We start from the raw sequence: 18,751 nt of genomic DNA, 5'->3' as shown, positions 1-18,751 counted from the left end.
ATGCACATTCGTCCCTCTCCCCTGCTTTTGATGCTATACAGTGTAACTCTATCGGGAATGTGACGTGTGGCCTAAGGTATGCAGGGTTGATCTGATCGGATTAACTTTAGTTACAATGCTAAATGGTCTATAATTACTTTTAGAATTACATTTTAGACTATCCAGTGCCTATTAGTGGCAACACTTAGGAGAAAACTCTTTCCTGTTTCAGAAATATTTCGGATCACAAAAGAAAAGTTTCCGAGAAGGAAAAGTTGACTGGTCTGCAAAGAATCTGGATCATGCATATAACACCATCAGGATTAGCTGGAATCACAGTCAACGATTGTAGTCGTGCTCCGCATCCTGTTTACCAACTCTATGGGAAGTCACACTGATAGATAGAATGAGAAGTGAGACCATTAATGCCTGAAATGCGCACGTGTCAATCTGGCCTTATAGCTACAAATTTATTTAGTTTTTATTCAATTTTACATTCAGGTTTCACATTGCAGGTGCAATGTTCATTTTTATTTCTGACCATCTTGTTTTTACAATGATAACTTTTTATTAACATATGCAATGTTTTTGAAAGTGGTGATTATTCTACAACAGTTATATATGATCTATTAAGTGTAAGTGCATAGATCAGTGGAAAAGAGTCAATTTGTTAACTTACCAATGATTTGGTGGTTGCTGTTCCATATAGGGACACAAAGCACAGACCTGATGTGGAAGTCAGAGAACTGGTCAGCCTACAAAAAAGAAAAAAAAGAGGAAATACTGTAAAAAGTGAGGATTATAATCAGCTGCCATGAAAAACCATGTCTTGACAATATATTCAGATTTTATTATGGTGTATTTTAAATTTGCTCATTTCAGAGAAATGAGTGGAGTGTTAAACACTGATGCATTTGAGACCTCTTTAAAAAATATGGTTTTATTCTTCAAAGTGAGGCACTTAGAGACTGTACCTGCTCCCAAAGTCGGCTATAGCTTTAGCATATGTATTGAAAAATTAAAACTATGTCCAGGTTTCTTGTAATAAATTCACCAGTGGACTATTAACTATGTATACGTGCCTCACCTCAAACAGAAGAGCAATGCTTCTGTAGATAGAAATATAGAAACTGCAGGATGCATTGTGCAGAGGCAAGCAGCAAGTTGCTATCTCTATTCACTTCGGTGAGTGCCTGCTGGTAACTCTTCCCACAGCCAACCCGCAGAGGTATTGTAATAAACTAGCGCATAGTTTCAGATTTTCTGTCACTGTTACTTAAGGTTGTCCACGTCAAACTTTTGCTGCCTGCAGCCATATGCGGAGAGGATTGCTGGTATTCTGTTTAGATCTGATTGCTTTCTAGTGCATCCTACAGAGATGGATTGACAGCTGACCACCACATGGTGCCAGTGAGAACAAGATTTAATGCTGGTCATGATAAAAGTACTACCTCAAGGGCAACTGGGCCTTACTCTTGTTCTTGAAGACATTTCTTAAAAACCATATCAGTTCTGCTGACTGGCAGCCATTTTAACCTGTGTGAGTTCTTCACACCTGGATGAGACCATAGGGCCATATGTAAGGCGTTTAGGTAAATCTTGTTAGTTAAGTAAGTTACGGTGAAATCAGATTCAGCTTTAAGTGTGAATGAAATGCTTCTTGAATTCTTAAATCCGAACACCATGGTTAAAAAAAAAAGCTGCTGGGTAATGGTGGGCGGTGCCTGCTTGAGCCAGTGAAGCTGACCGATATGAGTAGAATGGACTTTTTTAGGAGGAGGACAGCATTCAGCTTAAGATATTTTTACAGGAGACGGGAAAATCACTCCCTTTTCATTGGTACATGTAACATTAATGGCTTGATCAGTCTCTTAAAGAAATGGCATTCAGGCACTCAGATTATGTTCACTTTCCTGTTTATGTTCCTCACGCTTCATTCAGACATGACTGTGAAAGAAAAAAATGACAAAAAGAGCCACGATGCACACATCAATAGTTGCTATTTTCTTGAGACTGGACAGTACATGATATGAGGTATAAGATAATTGCATTTATCGAGTCAGTTTTCTCGCAACAACATCTTGTATCGCCATAACAATTCATTTTAGTGAGGTAGCTACGCAGGTGGGGTGAACGACATGGAAAATGTCACATTTCTACATGTTTAAGCTTATTGAACAATCACTGTTTTCCTGTGAGGGTTTAATAGCACTACAGCAACAGCATAACTTTTAGGTGTTGTTTAATTGAGGAAACATTTGTCGCTGTTGTGAGAAGCTGCACCGCCACAAAAAGACCCTGCAAGTCCTTCTAGAGTTACAGTACACTTACAGAGTAGCTTCCTGTACAGAGTTACAGAGTATGAAGTTCAACAAAATGGTGGTGGATGGGTTGAAAATTTTCAAATTCAATCAGACAAATAGTAAAATTCAGTTACCACCGGATTAATGGAAAGCAAAGTGTGTCTGAAAAGGGGTTAATGTGTTATGAAATCATCTTGTACATCTTGTAAGGCAACACAACTTGATAAACAGCTCAGGGATGGATGCTACAATCTGACAGTGATATCTCCCTTCACTGCTTTGACTTGTCTTAAAGACGTTCATACTTATGGTGCCATCCAACATCACATCTTTGGTAGTTTCATTTAAGAAGACATTTTTACGATGTGTGACATGAAGGTCTTGTAAAGTGACCAGCCAAGTGGGACTGAAGATGAGCAGTGAAACACCCGAAGGCTAAGCAGTAAGCTTTGCTTTTGTTAAAAAAAAAAAAACTGGATTATTTAGAATTATCAGAGACACATGTCATACAAGTTCTACTCCCATTTCACTCCCGCTGATAAAATCCCACTGAAGTGAATTTCTACCTCAGCATCGAAGCGAGGATCCTGATAGGCGTCACTAATGTTGACAGGTAGTCCTGTGGATGCCACCAGCTCTGCAATGCTGTTGTTGATGAGCCAGTCTGAGTAAGAAGATTTCTCCATACTGTCTTTGAAACTAGTGTCAGAAAGTAAGATGGAAAGGTGAAAAAAGAAACACAATGAAGAAGCAGTGCTGAACCAAGTCTGATTCTCAATGAATACTTTGCTAATACACCCATTAACCTGATAACTCGTGAAAGTACAATAAAAGTCTTTTTTTTCTTATTGCTTTTTGAGTAAAAAAATTAAAATAAAAAAAACCCTTTTATACCTGATGATCTTGCATAGGGGTGTTCTTATTTCCCCTCAAGGACAAGTGGATGTCATTAAATGTCTTCAGCAGCTTATGAAGTAATGAAAAGTTAATTGTGTGATTGTCTTACTCGTTGCCAAACACCCCCACACTTTTGCTAAAGAAACACCTGAGTCAATGCTCACACCTCCGACTCACATTTATTGCAGAGCTGTTGCTGAGTTTTCACTTTCCAATACAACAAATCAAATCCTCTGTGTGGTTTATTTTGTCATTTAAGAGTAAGGATGGAAAGACACTGATTTGGAGCTAGAGATGCAGTGATGGATGTAGAGCCCACCTCATCGGTATGATGCTCTAACTTCTGCTTTCTTGCTCTCGTCCCCTTTTTTTTCTCTCTATCAGTCATTCCCTTGGAGAGTTAACCGTGGCTTCTGGGCACATTAGAAATCCTACAGTTTTCCCACCTTTTGACACCAAATCCTCTTATTCAATTACACACAGCACATTCACTCTCATTATTCGGATACAAGCCTTTAGGGAAACTAATGTCATCACTGCTGTACTTCTTGTAATTTCAACAGACTGAAATTATGCCGTTTCAGTAGTTGGATTCACCAACTGAGGCAAAAACACATATCAGAAAGATGTCTGAAAGGCTAAACTAGCCTGATATTGGGGATAAGAGGAAAATGAAAACATTTCACTGAGGTGCAAGGTAGAGTTTAACGTTTAAGCATAATACATACCTGCTTTCAGTGTCTGCACTACACTTCGGGGACAGTAGCTCAAATGACTTTGTGAACTTGACCACCTGAAACAAGTATAAGGGAAGAAATCACTAAAGCTCCAAGAGACACAGAGTATTTACTTGAACAAAATTGAGGCAGATTGGAAGAGAAGGCTTGCCCCTGTGCAAATGCGCTGACAGATAGACGTATACACAGCGGGACAGCAGAGAGAAAAACAGTACCGGTGACTCAATGTCCTCCAGCAACTGAACGGAGCAACGCTCGCACTTAAGCAGTGTCTGGGCACGGTGCATGATCTTCCTGACAATTTTCTCCAGGTCAGTCTGTTCCTCAAACAGGTCATTGACTACCTCCAGGAGTGCCTGAACACCAGAGACAGAAAAAAATAACCACTGTTATTATTCCCAACAAAATGAGCCACATGGTACTGCAAAACCCACCAAATGAGAAATCTGTCAGCAGGTAAGATAGAGGACCCTTTAAATAAAGATGTTTTGCCTCGCTCAGCTGTCGGAGCCTGATTATTATCATCATCCTTATACCATAAACCAAACAGATGATATAACGTGATTACTTTCCCCAATAAAACTAAATTAGGCCCTTTATCTAAGGCAGTGCCGATCCAATTTAATGCACAGGCACATAAAAATCATATGGTGTAAAGGGAGCTCTCCTCATTTTTCTCCTCTGCTCACTGAACTGTGATCTCATTATGTTCACTTCCATCACAGATCAATGTTTGACATGAATTAGTGCATCTTTAACATTCCCAGGGAGATGTAGATCATGGACCAACCCTTCGTCTGGATATAGACCCATCCCCCTCTACAGATCCAGAGAAAATGCACATGCAAGAATGCATGCTGCGCTGTTATCCCCACTGCAGTGGCAGCAAGTGGGCTGCTGCTGATCAATACACAGCCTCAACGTCAGCATCAGGGGGGAAGAAGTAAAGCTGATTCTAAGGACAGGGGAGCGATTATCCTTGCTGGCCCTGTGGCCCTTACCCGACTCCTGTCGTACTCCTTCCTCGAGGCAGCAAAGAGTTGAGCATTGGAGATGGCAATTCCACAAAAGGGCAGATACATCTGCAGCACCTGTGGACACACATTGAACATTTGTAGATACGCTTACATAATGTAGCTACAGGTATGAAACACTTGATGTGATGAGATGTGTATCCACTTTTGTCCAACAGTCCCCTTTGTGTGCTTACTTCATTAGTATTTCAGGGGTGAAGAACATTACAGGAAAAGCCTTTAACGTGTTTGTTAGAATTCAAGGACACTCTCTGGAGAGAAACACTCCGTGTACAAACATCTTTTTGGTTGATAAAAAAAACTCAGCAAGGCCCCTGTTATATTTCACAATTAAAGCTGTTTTTCATTCAGAAAAATTACACTTTGAATTAGTCCAAATAAGAAATGTTCTCTCACTGGCATTACTACTTTCTAGGACACAGAGATCAATTCAACCAATTCGACATTTCACCAATTGACTGAGTGGTCCTGACATATTGTGCCTTAAGCTAATACAAATTCCTGATTTCACTTAAATTTTTCTTCACATAAATAATGTAGGCACTTGATATGGCCTAATGGGCATAGTTAATATCCTGAAATCAAATCAAAGTCTTACTAGTTTGTAGTTAAACGAAATTTCTGTCCTCCTCACCACTGTTGTGGTGTCTGCAACTGTGACATCTGTGATGACAGTTATCGAACAATTAACCCTTATCTGGGAGACACTCAGCCCCCATAACATGGAATCAATAGGATTTTAGGTCATGTGCTTTTTACTCTGCCTCTTTGTTTAGTTATCTATCTTTAGCATCTAGCTGCTGTGTAAACAATTCAATCGGTACAACAAACCCACTAATATTTACCAGCCTTCAGCATGACCTGAGGGTCTGGACACCACAACAATACATGAATGGGAAGTTACTCAGCTGTAGCTGCTGATATAAGGATATCTCGGTAACCCTTAAGAAATTATGTAATTGTTACTCATTACCCATGAATGAACATTTGAAGAACAGAATTCTATCAAATAAATGAATAAATATGAGAGACCTACACCTGTGTCCTACTCACAAAATATCTTAAATAGTCCCCCAAACTACAGTGTGAGCTTATGTATGTTCCATGCAGCTGCAGAAAATGAAATGACCACTGTTAGTTGTTTGTATTTATTTATGTGCTTTATGGTAGAAGTAATAATGAATAGTAGTAGTAGAAAATAAAAAAAACATGACATAATAAAAGCAGAATAATATTCGAGTGTGATTAATCACGTCGTTTGAGCTCTGACAATTGATTGGTGAATCGTATGTGTCAAAGACTGAGAAACGCAGTTATCGTTTACTGTCGGGACATTCAATGTTAAGTCAACCTGTTTTATTTATTTAGAATCTAAAAAGACAATAGAAAGAAACAAATATTAGTCTTTTACAGACGGGGAAGCTCCTATCAGCTTTACCATAAACAAAAAGCATGAAAAATATCCAGCATTTCTTTATTTTCTTTTTTTCTAATAGCTGATATAACTCTTTACACTACTTACCCTGATATGATTCGATTTGAATATCTTAAAGTATGCCACATTTTTAATTCACCCTGGAGCCATGTTTACTTACCAAATATCTGCCAAAACAAAAACAAAAAAACACCTGTAGGCTACACACGACGAATATCTGACTAATATTTCTTATCAGGAAAGAGATGCCTTATACTCAGCCAGGATCTCCCAGAGCAGTGGTCGTTTAACACTGGCAAAAAAAAGAATAGCAGATATAAAATTAAAATAAAAATGATATTGCCAACCCCCCTTTTTTGTATGCCTGTATCTGACTTAAATCTTGATGAAATGTGCAAAACTGACGAGAGCCTTGTGTATGGGGTAAGAAATCGGTCAAAAAGAAACGTGCATCTGTGCAAGTAATCCGCGCATATTTGGGAAATGTGTGCATCTTTGGTTGTAGTTGAGCATAAAATAAATATGTGCAATCTCTAAAAATGAGTCCATCTGTGTTTATAATGGGTTGTGTTTTGATATTTGTCAAAATACGAATTGAAAAGTTACAACATCAAAAAATACATACACGAATCGAAAAGTTACGAATCAAAAAGTTACGAATTCAAAAGTTACGAATACGAATTTCTCAAGTGCAGGAAAGGGGACAAAAATATGTCATCACTGACGTCATCACGTCACAGGCATCACCAGAAGAAGAAAATTCGATCACCCCATCATCGCGGCCGGTGATACTAGAACATATTTTGACTTTGACCACAGTGCGGACTCTATATGACTCTATATTTACTATACTATACTATACTATACTAGTAAATATTTACTGGATTGCGTTTGTGATTTAAAGCATGACACAACAAGGGGCTTCAGCAGCGGATGAACCTGTAATTTAAAAATATTTTCCCATTATTTTTTGAGTATGAAATGCGCAGTGAATAAACTTAAAGCTGTACGTCGTCCTCCTGTTCAGCAATCGTAATTTATTAGGATAGCCTATACATTTGATTTTGCATGCACTTGTCAACTTAATCCTGCCATTACTTGTCACAATTTCCCCTCTTATGTAGGATTTAAGTGGTTACCACCATGAGCTACCTCACCTACCTAGATAAACGTGCCGAGTTTATTCACAAGCCAAGTTTATTCACAGCGCATTTCATACACAAAAAATAATGGGAAAATATCTTTAACTTACAGGTTCATCCGCTGCTGAAGCCCCTTGTTGTGTCATGCTTTAAATCACAAACGCAATCCAGTAAATATTTACTAGTATAGTATAGTATAGTATAGTATAGTATAGTAAATATAGAGTCATATAGAGTCCGCACTGTGGTCAAAGTCAAAATATGTTCTAGTATCACCGGCCGCGATGATGGGGTGATCGAATTTTCTTCTGCTGGTGATGCCTGTGACGTGATGACGTCAGTGATGACGTATTTTTGTCCCCTTTCCTGCACTTGAGAAATTCGTATTCGTAACTTTTGAATTCGTAACTTTTTGATTCGTAACTTTTCGATTTGTGTATGTATTTTTTGATGTCGTAACTTTTCAATTCGTATTTTGACAAATATCAAAACACAACCCATTATAAACACAGATGGACTCATTTTTAGAGATTGCACATATTTATTTTATGCTCAACTACAACCAAAGACGCACACATTTCCCAAATATGCGCGGATTACTTGCACGGATGCACGTTTCTTTTTGACCGATTTCTTACCCCATACTTGTGGGCCAAGTGTCTTTCACGCGATCATAATTAAAGGTATAAAACCTATAAGCTTTCTTTTTGAAACCCAAAACTTTAGAAAAAAATTCAACTGATCTATTCAGTAGAGCTTTTTGAATTAAAACTCATACTTACTCATACTTATGACAGGAAGAGACTGTGAGACACTGAAGACTTAAAAAAACCTGACAGCTATAATGTGTATGCCATACATACAGCATATGTTCATACTAGCTAGAAATCTTTAGTCATTTGTAATCAAGACCACAAAAAAAGAAACAAACAAACTTTGAATGCATCTCTGCACAACTGAAATAAGCCATTTGGCTTCATTGTGCTTTTACACTGATGATAGCTTGCTCTACTTCTCACTGAGACCTTGACATCCAGGCCAAATTAGCTTGCTTCTTTTCTGCACTGAGGATGTAAAATCTCAGACTGAGCTACACCAGAATAAGACTGAGGGTCTAATCTTGAGTGCTGCAACAATCATTGTCCCTGAATGTGAAGCACCATGCAAGAAAGCGTAATCTTTGGTTCTGCATCCAACTTATATCAGAAGCTAAATTAAAGTCATTCGAGCACATCAAAGATTTGGAAACGTTTTTTGACGTCAGTCACTAAGTTAGTCTGCCCTAACTCACGTTAAGCGCCTTCGGGACCGCAACTCCTTCATGGTGATTCTCAGAAAAGAGCAGAATTCATTTTAGGAATATCTTATATGTATTTAGAATAGCTAATTTGACAGACTTTGGGTAGCTTTTTTGAACTGGTCACTTAAAAACTTAAAACTTAAAAACAGAAAGAGACTCATTCAGTCAGCAATTCTCCAATGCTCCAGATCTCTTTTTAAAATTTCAATTTCCTTGTGCATCGCCGTCTTCTTTCCTTATGTCCTTTGATTCATATCTGTGTTTTATCCGTTCAATCCGTGCATTCAAGCCTCTTTCTAATTCAAAATATTTTCTATGAGCTTTACGTATAAATTGGTTTAATAACCATGTCTAAAGTGTGGAGTAACAGCATTGTTTGAAGGGTAAAATTCAATCAACATCTGAAACAGAATTCTTTTGTGGCATGTCAATCTGATGTGTACATTATTATGCACCACATAATTAATCATAATGTTTTATGAGATGTTTCTCCATCATGAGTATATCAATGTTCTGCACTTCATTCAGTCTCGCTACATAAAACAAGTGTCTTATGCGATTGTTTTCAGATACAGAAAACACATGATGTTAAGCAATAAGTCAATAATAAGTCCATACATAATGCTATTTCAGCTGTCCTATGGAATTCACTAATAATGATCTTCCAGAGAGGGAGCGGCCATCAATAACCCCAGCAGGAGCAGATTCATTAGCGAGCAGGACTTTGGGGATCTGGCTATGGATCTGCCTGTGGAACTAACAGGCAAACTCGAGAAGAGCGCTGCTCTCTCTAATTACATTCTGTCAGGCAGGCCATTACACAAGGTTGCATTGTAAACAAGACGTTTTTGCCAAGAGACCTCGGAACTGACCAGTAAAGAATGGTATAATAAAAATAAATAAAGAACACTAACTGGCCGTGGCCTCAGGGACAGTCACTTCTTCTAACCACAATTACTCTCTTTTACATAACTGTTTCTTAAGAAGCGAGTCAAGGAAAATCTCAAAGCCAACACTTTATTTGTCCATGTCTCCGTGTGCATAACTATTAGGGGACTTACAGAGCTGTGTGCATTTGTGATGAGGCCAGTTTTGCTGGGAACTGCTCTCATGAATAAGAAATTTGCATTCCGAAGCGTTGAATCGACATACTACCACTACGCCTGGCAGTCATACATGGTATTTTACACCTGGGTGAATTACGAGCTGACAAATATGTCAAGAATGACATAATGTTTGTATTTGCAAATTGACATTAGAATTTTGTATCAAAAATCCTAAAATTAAGTGTGTAAACTGTAAAGTAACCGTGTTAACCCCGAGTAGAACAATGTGACATGCTAAAATAAAAAAATAATTAAGACATACATAGAGTTTTTCGAGTTTTTTTTTTAGTTTTCTGATGTCTTTGCTCAAATCTGCCTCTAACTGCATCTCGGGCCACTTCCGTCCAGCCTCTTTACAGCTGGTTTCAACCGCCCGTGGGCGATCTGATCAAAAGAGGACAACTCTAAAGGGCGGATTATAGTTCTGCGTCTATCGTCTTGACGTGTTGCTTTGCTCTGGTCGCGAACCACTTTTCATGTTATGGTTCTGCAACCTCGGTCTGGAATTTCTCGGGACGCACAGCAGTTTCCCCTCGCGAGAATTTCGGTGGGCGGTGACGAGAACTTCGGGGGCGCCGGCGGAAGTGTTTATTTTTCAAAAAAAAAAAAAGTGTATGCAAGATATGGATCTGGAGTTGCTCGACATCGAAGAAGAACAGCTTCTTTTATTGGAGATGGCGAAAATGCAAAGGAGGAAGCCACACAGACAACCGGAAAGGCACACCGAGGACCAATCACAGCCGCTTTTGTCTGCGCACTTCCGTTGGTGGTCTGCGTGCGTCTGTCGCGTAGTCAGGATTTTTCTGAGGTGCACGACAACGCGCGCAGAGCCTCTGCGTGGGGGAGTGGTCAAGATTTTGACGCTCGCAGAGGCTCTGCGTCCGAGCGTCAGAGGCTTTGCGTCTGAAGCATAAATCAGCCTTAAGTGTGTATGTTCACAGCTGGCATCAACATGTGTCACCAGAAGGGTAGCGTCAGCCCTTTTACGTGACACTTAGAAGAAAACTTATTATTGTGTTAGTCTGACCAAAACTCGACATTTGAAATGCATGTATATGTTTTAGCCTGATCCAAATCATATGAAATCAAGCTTCTCAAAACAAGACTAACACACCCAGATGATGCAGCTGGGGATCAAATCACTCCTGCATGTATACGCTCAACTAGGCACTCCACGCTTGCTTCAAAGCGCCATCTTCTTGCATCTTTTTGTCAAAACAATGAAGCATAAGTGTACATCATCCATCCATCCATCCATTTCCTGTACCCGCTTAATCCAACTGTCTATCCCAGCCTATCCCAGCGGTCATTGGGCGAGAGGCAGGGTACACCCTGGACAAGTTGCCAGTCCATCACAGGGCCACACAGAGACAAACGAGACAAACAACCACACATGCTCACACTCACTCCTAAAACAATTTTAGAGACTCCAATTAACCTAACATGCATGTTTTTTGGACAGTGGGAGGAAGCCTCAGTATAAGCGTCCATCAATACAGTAAACTCCCTACGCATCAGAAATTGTGAATGAAAATCAGCTCATTAACCATAGAACACTGATGTACACCATCACTCATGTTGGGTGTAAAAATACACATCAAAATATATCAATACACAACAATACATGGCAAATTGAAGTACTATTATTTTATTTCCAGCTATACAACACCAAAGAACAGTACCTCTAATCATTAACGAGATTAAATAAATAAATAAAGCAGCTGGGAACTTGTCATATAACCACAACTGCATGGGTGAAAATCAAGGTTAGAGTTCTCGGGTTAAGATTGCAGCATCGTATGATGAAATCCCCATTCTAGCAACTAACAGGCAACATCTGATTAATCCGGCTATACTTACATGTACGATGATCTCCCACAGAGAAAGTTCAAAGTGGCACAAGGTCTTGAATGTTTTTTCTCACAGTCCACAGTGTTGGATCTACCTCCGTCAAAAACTTTCGACTCGTGTGCATGTATACTGGGGCAAGGACGGTGGGCCATTTAAATAACCCAGTCACAGCTCGACTCAACTATGTGCGTAACGTGCTGAGTGCACACCGTCAGCTGTGTTGGACAACAAACTGGACAGAAAAAAATGGTCGACTTGCTCATTTTTCCGCACAGTCAAAAATTATAATCAGTGTCCTGAATAATGATATAATTTAGACATTAAGAGTGAGTCACATTTATTGAAGTGTGTTGAGGAATACTTTAAAAGGCTGTGAAGTTTTGGAGAAGTAAAGGAGAATTGAAATGAATTGATTTGGGACAACCCCATTTGGGGGTGTGTTCACTACGCAAAATATTCAAGTTTGCAGCAATGGTGAAAAAGTTGTACGATTACTATGTTTTCCTTACTCTTGCAATGCTTTGCTAAGACTGAAATGGCCACAAAGATAGCAGTAAAGGAGAGAATGGTGGAAGGTTCTAAATTATGAGCTTTCTTCCCAGAGATTCCTGGTTCAAGACTCATCCTGCACAATTTTTCCACAGTCATTGCACTTTTCTACTTCCCTCCCACTCGCAATTAGTTTCTTTTCTACTGCACTCTCACCCACGAATGGTAACGAAAGACAAATGGAAAATTAGGATCGGAATTAATGTACATGGTTAGGTCTACATGTTTGAGAATATATGGTACAGTGATAAAAATCTGCACGGTTACACATTTTACTATTCATGCGTTGTGCTTCCAGTCATGACACATGAACAGACAGGGGGGAAAAAGCAAAGGGATGTGTTGCCATCTCTTAATTCACAACCATGGATTGTGAATCTACTACATTTTGGACAAATGGACAAATGTAACGAGTGCACGTCTCCCGATGAGAAATGGCAGCTTGAGATGTTAAAAGGTCTTCTGTCAGTACACTCTGCTGACAAATGACATGAAACCTGAGGCTTTTGAACTTTCTGCAGTTCTCTTGGGGGGACCAGTCTCTGTGCAGACAGATGAAGAAAAGCCTGAGATTGGTAAACCGCTCCACTCACAGTAAAAAGTAGATTTACGGCCAGCAATTTAGGCAAATTACTGTTGTGCGGTGACAAAGATCTAAGACCACCTCCAAATGTGGTCTGAGCGATCTGAATTCAATGCATCGCCGATGCACCCTGCGCATGTTTACACCTGTGCTCAGATGGGCCCTCTTGTGACAGGATTTCCTACGCCATCTGTTAATACCAAGTGTGCATGGGACCTTAAATTAATTCCAAATGGCATTCAACTCAACTCTTCACATGGTCAGAAAATAAATGGATCACACAAGATGTGTGTTTATGTAAACCAAATCAACAAATTAGACCTCAACTATTTTTTACATGTGTAAAGTGCTTCTGCTCATTAATCTGACATATGAAAATAAATAAATAGACAATCTGATAAATATAAAAATATAATTTAATTCCAATGCTACAATTCAGGGATAAGTACTTACTTGTCTGCTATTTTTTCTAATAAAGCAATAATACAGATTAAGCTTTATATTTTCCCATTTAAAAGATAATTAAAAGGTTTACATCAATGCTCTAAATCTGACTAAAAAAACTCACTCTGTTTGCTCATGATAGATCGGCTTTGACAGGAGTCTACATGAAAGGAATTGTATTCTGACTGAGCTAATGCTCTGATTAAGTATTATAATTTCTCCATTTCTAATTGTTGTTTGGTTGTTAATTTTGGTCTTTGCTAAAGATGCACTTGCTAAATGCGCCCTTAGTTTAGTTTCTTGTTTGCCTCTTTAATACCTGGACAAGATGGAGTGAACTGGATTAAACTAAAGGGTTGTCTCGCTCTGAGTTGGGATCTTGAGGAGCACAGGGACAGGTTTCTGATTTGTGTTGTTTGGTCTTATCACTGGCAAAGTCTTCTTAAGGTCTCCAGAAATACAACCAATTCTTAAAGGCCACGCTAAACTGTAAAATTCTAAACTCCACTTGTCAATATCTACTGTGCTGCTGCTTTAAAGAGTTCCTGTTTTCACACTTGGCAGGAGCACTTCAATAGCTCGCACAGCATACGTTCTCATGAACATGTTGCCTTACTATCACAGGGGCCACATTTTGCAAATAGCACTCTGTGGAACTATTTTCTCCAGAGTTAAGTGGAATTTTGTGACATCATTTTAAGCACTTTGTAAGGAACATGCTTGTTATGATGCTGTGTATAAATTTGATTAGATCTAATGTCCTCCAGGAATGTATTAGAAAAATGTGGCTCTGGGCAGATATTGTGTTCTCTGTTTCTTTAAATGCAGATTTAATTTGGGAAAATGTGTGAAAGTGGTTATTACAGTAGTGCTTTGAGACAATTTGATAGGGACTTTGACAGCCAGAGGGAGCTCAGTGATGAGGGGAGAATGTCATTTGCAATCAACTCACACAGATGCTAAACTGTATTGGCAGATGGAAACTGCATGGGTGAACTTGGATGATAGTAAGAGATCATTTGTGGAAATGTGTACCTGGGAATAATGCATTTGATGTCTAATGTATAAACAGGCTTGCAAAATGACAAAGAAGAAAAAAAATAAATCGGAAAAATTATTCCATGTACAGAAGTAGCAGGATTGGGTCAGTTTATACTTGTATATGAAGCAGCTGCCTGTGTTCTCTCAAAAAATAAGACACTGCGATTACACATAGATTTAACCATTATTCAAACTCCCAACAGTTCACCAATCCTGAGTGTCAACAGAACACAATTAAGGCAGCGAGGGATTTAAAAGCAGCCATGTAATGTGCAAGAAAATGTCAACACATCGAGAAAAAAAACTTGTCTTGATGAAGGTACATTTAAGCCTCTAATGACATCTCCTACTGCCATGTCATTTCATCCTTCAAAAAGTATGCATCTTCTTATTAAAAGGTCTTCCATAAAAGCAGAGCTGCAGCTGTGCAGTGCAGGAAGCTTACTGAGTTCTCTGACGCTAGCATCGCATTTCATTACTAATTCAGCGGCAGGCATTAGTGTGATGTTAATGCAGTGTGAAATATACTCTTGAAACAAGGGAATGATAAAAAAAAAAGGAACCCCCTATTATGAACAATCTATGGAATTTATGGATGTAATTTTTACAGTGGAACACTACAGAGAAAAACATACCATGAATAAAAGTCCACGGTCTTTCGTTATAGTGAAGCAACGAATAAAAGCACAACGGGCTTAGTGCTTTCGTGTTTCATCTTCTTTGCCTTTTATGGGCTCATGCAACAAGAGAGCCAGTCAGTGTATCAGCCTGTCTTCGCCATTCTGCTACATCCATTCAGGCGTGCTGATGGACTTAAACACGTGCTCCTCGTGCCTCTCTGATGTACAGTCATTCAGAAACAGAAGACTATGTATCTCAGTATGAGATGTCATCCCTAGGTGACTGCTTTAACTTACAATATTTAGATATTACATACATTCAGTAATATCAATTTTTGTGTTTGGTCCAACTTCGTTCTTGGATATTATTAAAAAAATGAGTAAAATACTTCAAAGACTCAACAGAGACTCTGCTTTAGTCCTCTTAGATCATAAATCTGTTTCAGAATACCCACAGACAACTGGCGCAGCTAGGGTTCCCAAACTCTACCATAATTAAGTCTTTGCTGGTATTATTAACTAATGTAGTCAAAAGAGCCATTAATTAATCTGAATGTTAAACAGCATATAAGCTTTTTTTTTTTTTTTTTTGGTGGTACTACCTGTGTCCTGGCCCCCTGGAACACACTTCTTATGGAAAACTTTAGAATGTCCTGAAGCTAACTACAGTCATATGGGGAGATAAAAAAAAAAAAAAGGGCATAGTGTTTCAGCTCTGTAACACTTTTATTATGTATCAGGACATAATAAAGAACATCTAGTCCTTACCAGGTCTTAAATGAGGTGGGTACAACTTCAGATGAACAAGACCACATGACACATTACACCATGTCGTTATCTATTTAACAAAAACTAAACCAAAATGCAGAAGCACAAGAAAAAGTAAAAAGCCAAGTGCACACATGATCCAAGAGCTTGGAGAGCCACCTTTAGCAGCAAAAACTTGATTGACTTGTTGTCAATCTTTCACGTGGGCACATCAAAAAATGTCGCTTAATGTTTCAGCATCGCTTCAGTCCACTGAGGTTTTTTTCGGCTGTTTGTTTTTGTGCAGCTATTTCAAGGTTGTTCCACTGCATTTCAGTCAGGTTGAGGTGTGGACGTGGACTGGGTCACTGCAATACCTTGATTCTTTTCATTTTCAGACATTCTGTTGTAGATTTGCTGTTGTGTTCGGGATCATTGTCCTGTTACATTACCCAGTTTCAAAGTTTTAACTGTTGGACAGATGGCCTCACATTTGAAACCAGAATACTTTGGTATATAGAGGAGTTCATGGTCGACACAATGACTGCAATATGTCCAGGTCCTGTAGCTGCAAAACAAGCCTTAATCATGAGTCCTCCACCACCGTGCTTGACAGTTGGCATGAGGTGTTTGTGCTGATATGTTGTTTGGTTTTTGCCAAATGTGGTACTGTGAATAATAGCCAGACATCTATACTTTGGTTTTATCTGTCCATAGGACATTGTTCCACAAGCCTTGTTGTTTCTTTAGATATAACTTTGCAAACCTAAGCCATGCTGCCATGTTATTTTTAAAGAGAAGAGGCTTTCTCCTGCAACCCTTCCAAGCAGGCCATACTTGTTCAGTCTTTTTTCTAATTGTACAGTCATGAACTTTAAAGGTGACATATGACGCCCTTTTTAACAATTCAACACACTTTTCTGAGGTATTATTCAGATATATGAGACAGGCGTTGGTCAAAATATCTGTTGTTTTTAAGCACAGTGGACCCTGTCTTTGCCCTGTTTTGACATCTCTCTTTATTTTTGGGGTTGAGACTCAGCAAGTGCTCAACCCAGCTCTCTTGGTGAGGTAAGCCCCCTCCCAAACCTGGGCATCCATTGTGTAATTTCATGAAGTAAACACAAACATAATCAAGCTATACTTCCAGTCATACCAAAAACACTTCGGCTCTATATATAGATATAGACAGTTACTCTATTGATCCGAGAGGGAAATAATTTAGCAATGTAGCTGTAAGTTACCAGCAGGTGCTCGTAAACAATTCTTTTTGATCAACTGTAGTGGAACAAGCCGGAAATGTCCACGGCATTACTCGTAGTCATGCATGTATACCAATAAATGTTGCCTTTAAAGATTTTTTGTCATCAAGCAATTGTTCTTGGAAACCTACATGCTTTCCAGAAACAGGTGTTAACCACTTAGAGCGTTACATGGCGTTCAGTGTAGCAATAAGAGTGAGGAGAGGACCGGTATTGTGTTACAAACACCTCATCCACACAGCTGCAGGTTGTCTAAATTACAGCTTCAGTTAATAAAAGTAACGTCGTAACCTTTCAAAAAGTAATAGAAAAAACCTCTCAGATGTTGGTGTACGTCAATTTCATTACCTAAGCCGTTAGTGATAACTACTGCGAAATGAAAAAATAAATAAACCATGACAAATAGTTTCTCAGATGCTTATATTTTCGTCATCTGATGTTCAGGCACTAAGAGTTGGAACTAATCTCTCTTGTTGCTCAGTTTCTTGAAATGGATCGAGTTGTTTAAAACAGTCCAATGAAAAGTGGTTGCTGCACATACGCAGTCTTTAGCTAACAAAGATTACCCTCAAATATATTTTTTCCACTTGGCTCTTGTATCCTCTGAGGCTGGTGGTAGATGTAGGACATATGAGCAATGCTGGCTTCATCGGTCTAGCAGGGTAGATGTGAGTGGGCGGGGCTCAGAGGTGGAGTGAACTTAACGAGTGACGTACTTTTTGAATGAAAATCCAAATGGATCGAGGATCTTTCAAACAATGGGGAACTAAAAATACACCAAGTTTTACACTTGCTGGTCACTTCACCCCCCCAAATATATGCTCACAAGAACAGAAGAAAGTTATTTTCTCCTAATTTATCCCCTTTAAGGGGCCTAACACACCAAGCGACAATATGCCCTTGGGTATACACCCTATCACCATTGTTAATGTTAATTTTCTCAGCAAATTCAACTTGTAGAATCACCCATATGGCTGTCAGAGAAAGAGCTCAGTGTAATTGGCTGTTGAGCATAGCAAATGAGGGCACATGTCAGAATCAATATCTTCTGATTTGTCATTTCCATTTCTACCAAATCATAAGTAACACTTTCACAACAAAACGTTCATGTGGAGTGAACAAACTGAAAACAACTTGATAATCATGACTCAAGAGAGACCGGCTCTGTTTTACCGTCCCAAAAAAAACACAAAGAGCTTGTTGCTGAATTTACTTTTTTTTTTTAACTGCACAGTCATTTAGTTTCCCCTTGTATGAATAACGTACAAACAACCCCCTCTTCACTGGCGAGATGTGTCTTCCTGTGCAGGTGCAGACTATGCCGTGGCAAAGAATTCCCCAAAAGTGAATAAAATGTTCCATGCATGTGGGTCACTGCCCAAAACACAGTATACAAAGGAGCAAAAACAACAATAATCTTTTTTTCTTGTTTTCTAAGTTTCTGCTGTTGTGAACTCAGAACACTGATATTAATAATACATGACAGCGTGTAGTAGCTCTGCTGTGCTTGTGTACCGCTAACGCTACAAAACAGTGTTTGTCAAAATAAAAAAACTAAGGAACATCCTTGAAATGCCACACATGAATCATAAAGCATGAGCATTACTTCGGGGTTATTCTTTCCTCTGTGCTATAATTCAGCTTGTAGCAGTCATAACAAAACTACGAGTCTTGCATTTCTGTAAAGCTGATGTCAGGCGTCACTATCATCAGTTGTTTGA

The 18,751-nt window shown here is 39.0% G+C and overlaps 1 protein-coding gene across 1 annotated transcript in view; it reads right to left on the bottom strand.

Moving 5' to 3' along the window:
- The window catches only part of pde11a (phosphodiesterase 11a), a 53,227-nt gene that overhangs the window by 31,800 nt on the left and 2,676 nt on the right, over positions 1-18,751 (bottom strand). Inside the window, exons 3-7 of the mRNA XM_075479626.1 lie at positions 4,918-5,007; positions 4,132-4,272; positions 3,908-3,972; positions 2,849-2,981; positions 659-734 (exon numbers count right to left, since the gene is read on the bottom strand). Coding sequence (XP_075335741.1) covers positions 659-734; positions 2,849-2,981; positions 3,908-3,972; positions 4,132-4,272; positions 4,918-5,007 — 505 coding nt within the window. The remainder of the gene's footprint in view (positions 1-658; positions 735-2,848; positions 2,982-3,907; positions 3,973-4,131; positions 4,273-4,917; positions 5,008-18,751) is intronic.

The sequence above is a fragment of the Odontesthes bonariensis genome, chromosome 12, assembly GCF_027942865.1.
Source record: "Odontesthes bonariensis isolate fOdoBon6 chromosome 12, fOdoBon6.hap1, whole genome shotgun sequence".
Taxonomy (NCBI): domain Eukaryota; kingdom Metazoa; phylum Chordata; class Actinopteri; order Atheriniformes; family Atherinopsidae; genus Odontesthes; species Odontesthes bonariensis.
The sequence above is the reverse complement of the archived record's forward strand: the minus strand, read 5'-3'. Positions and strand labels throughout refer to the sequence as shown.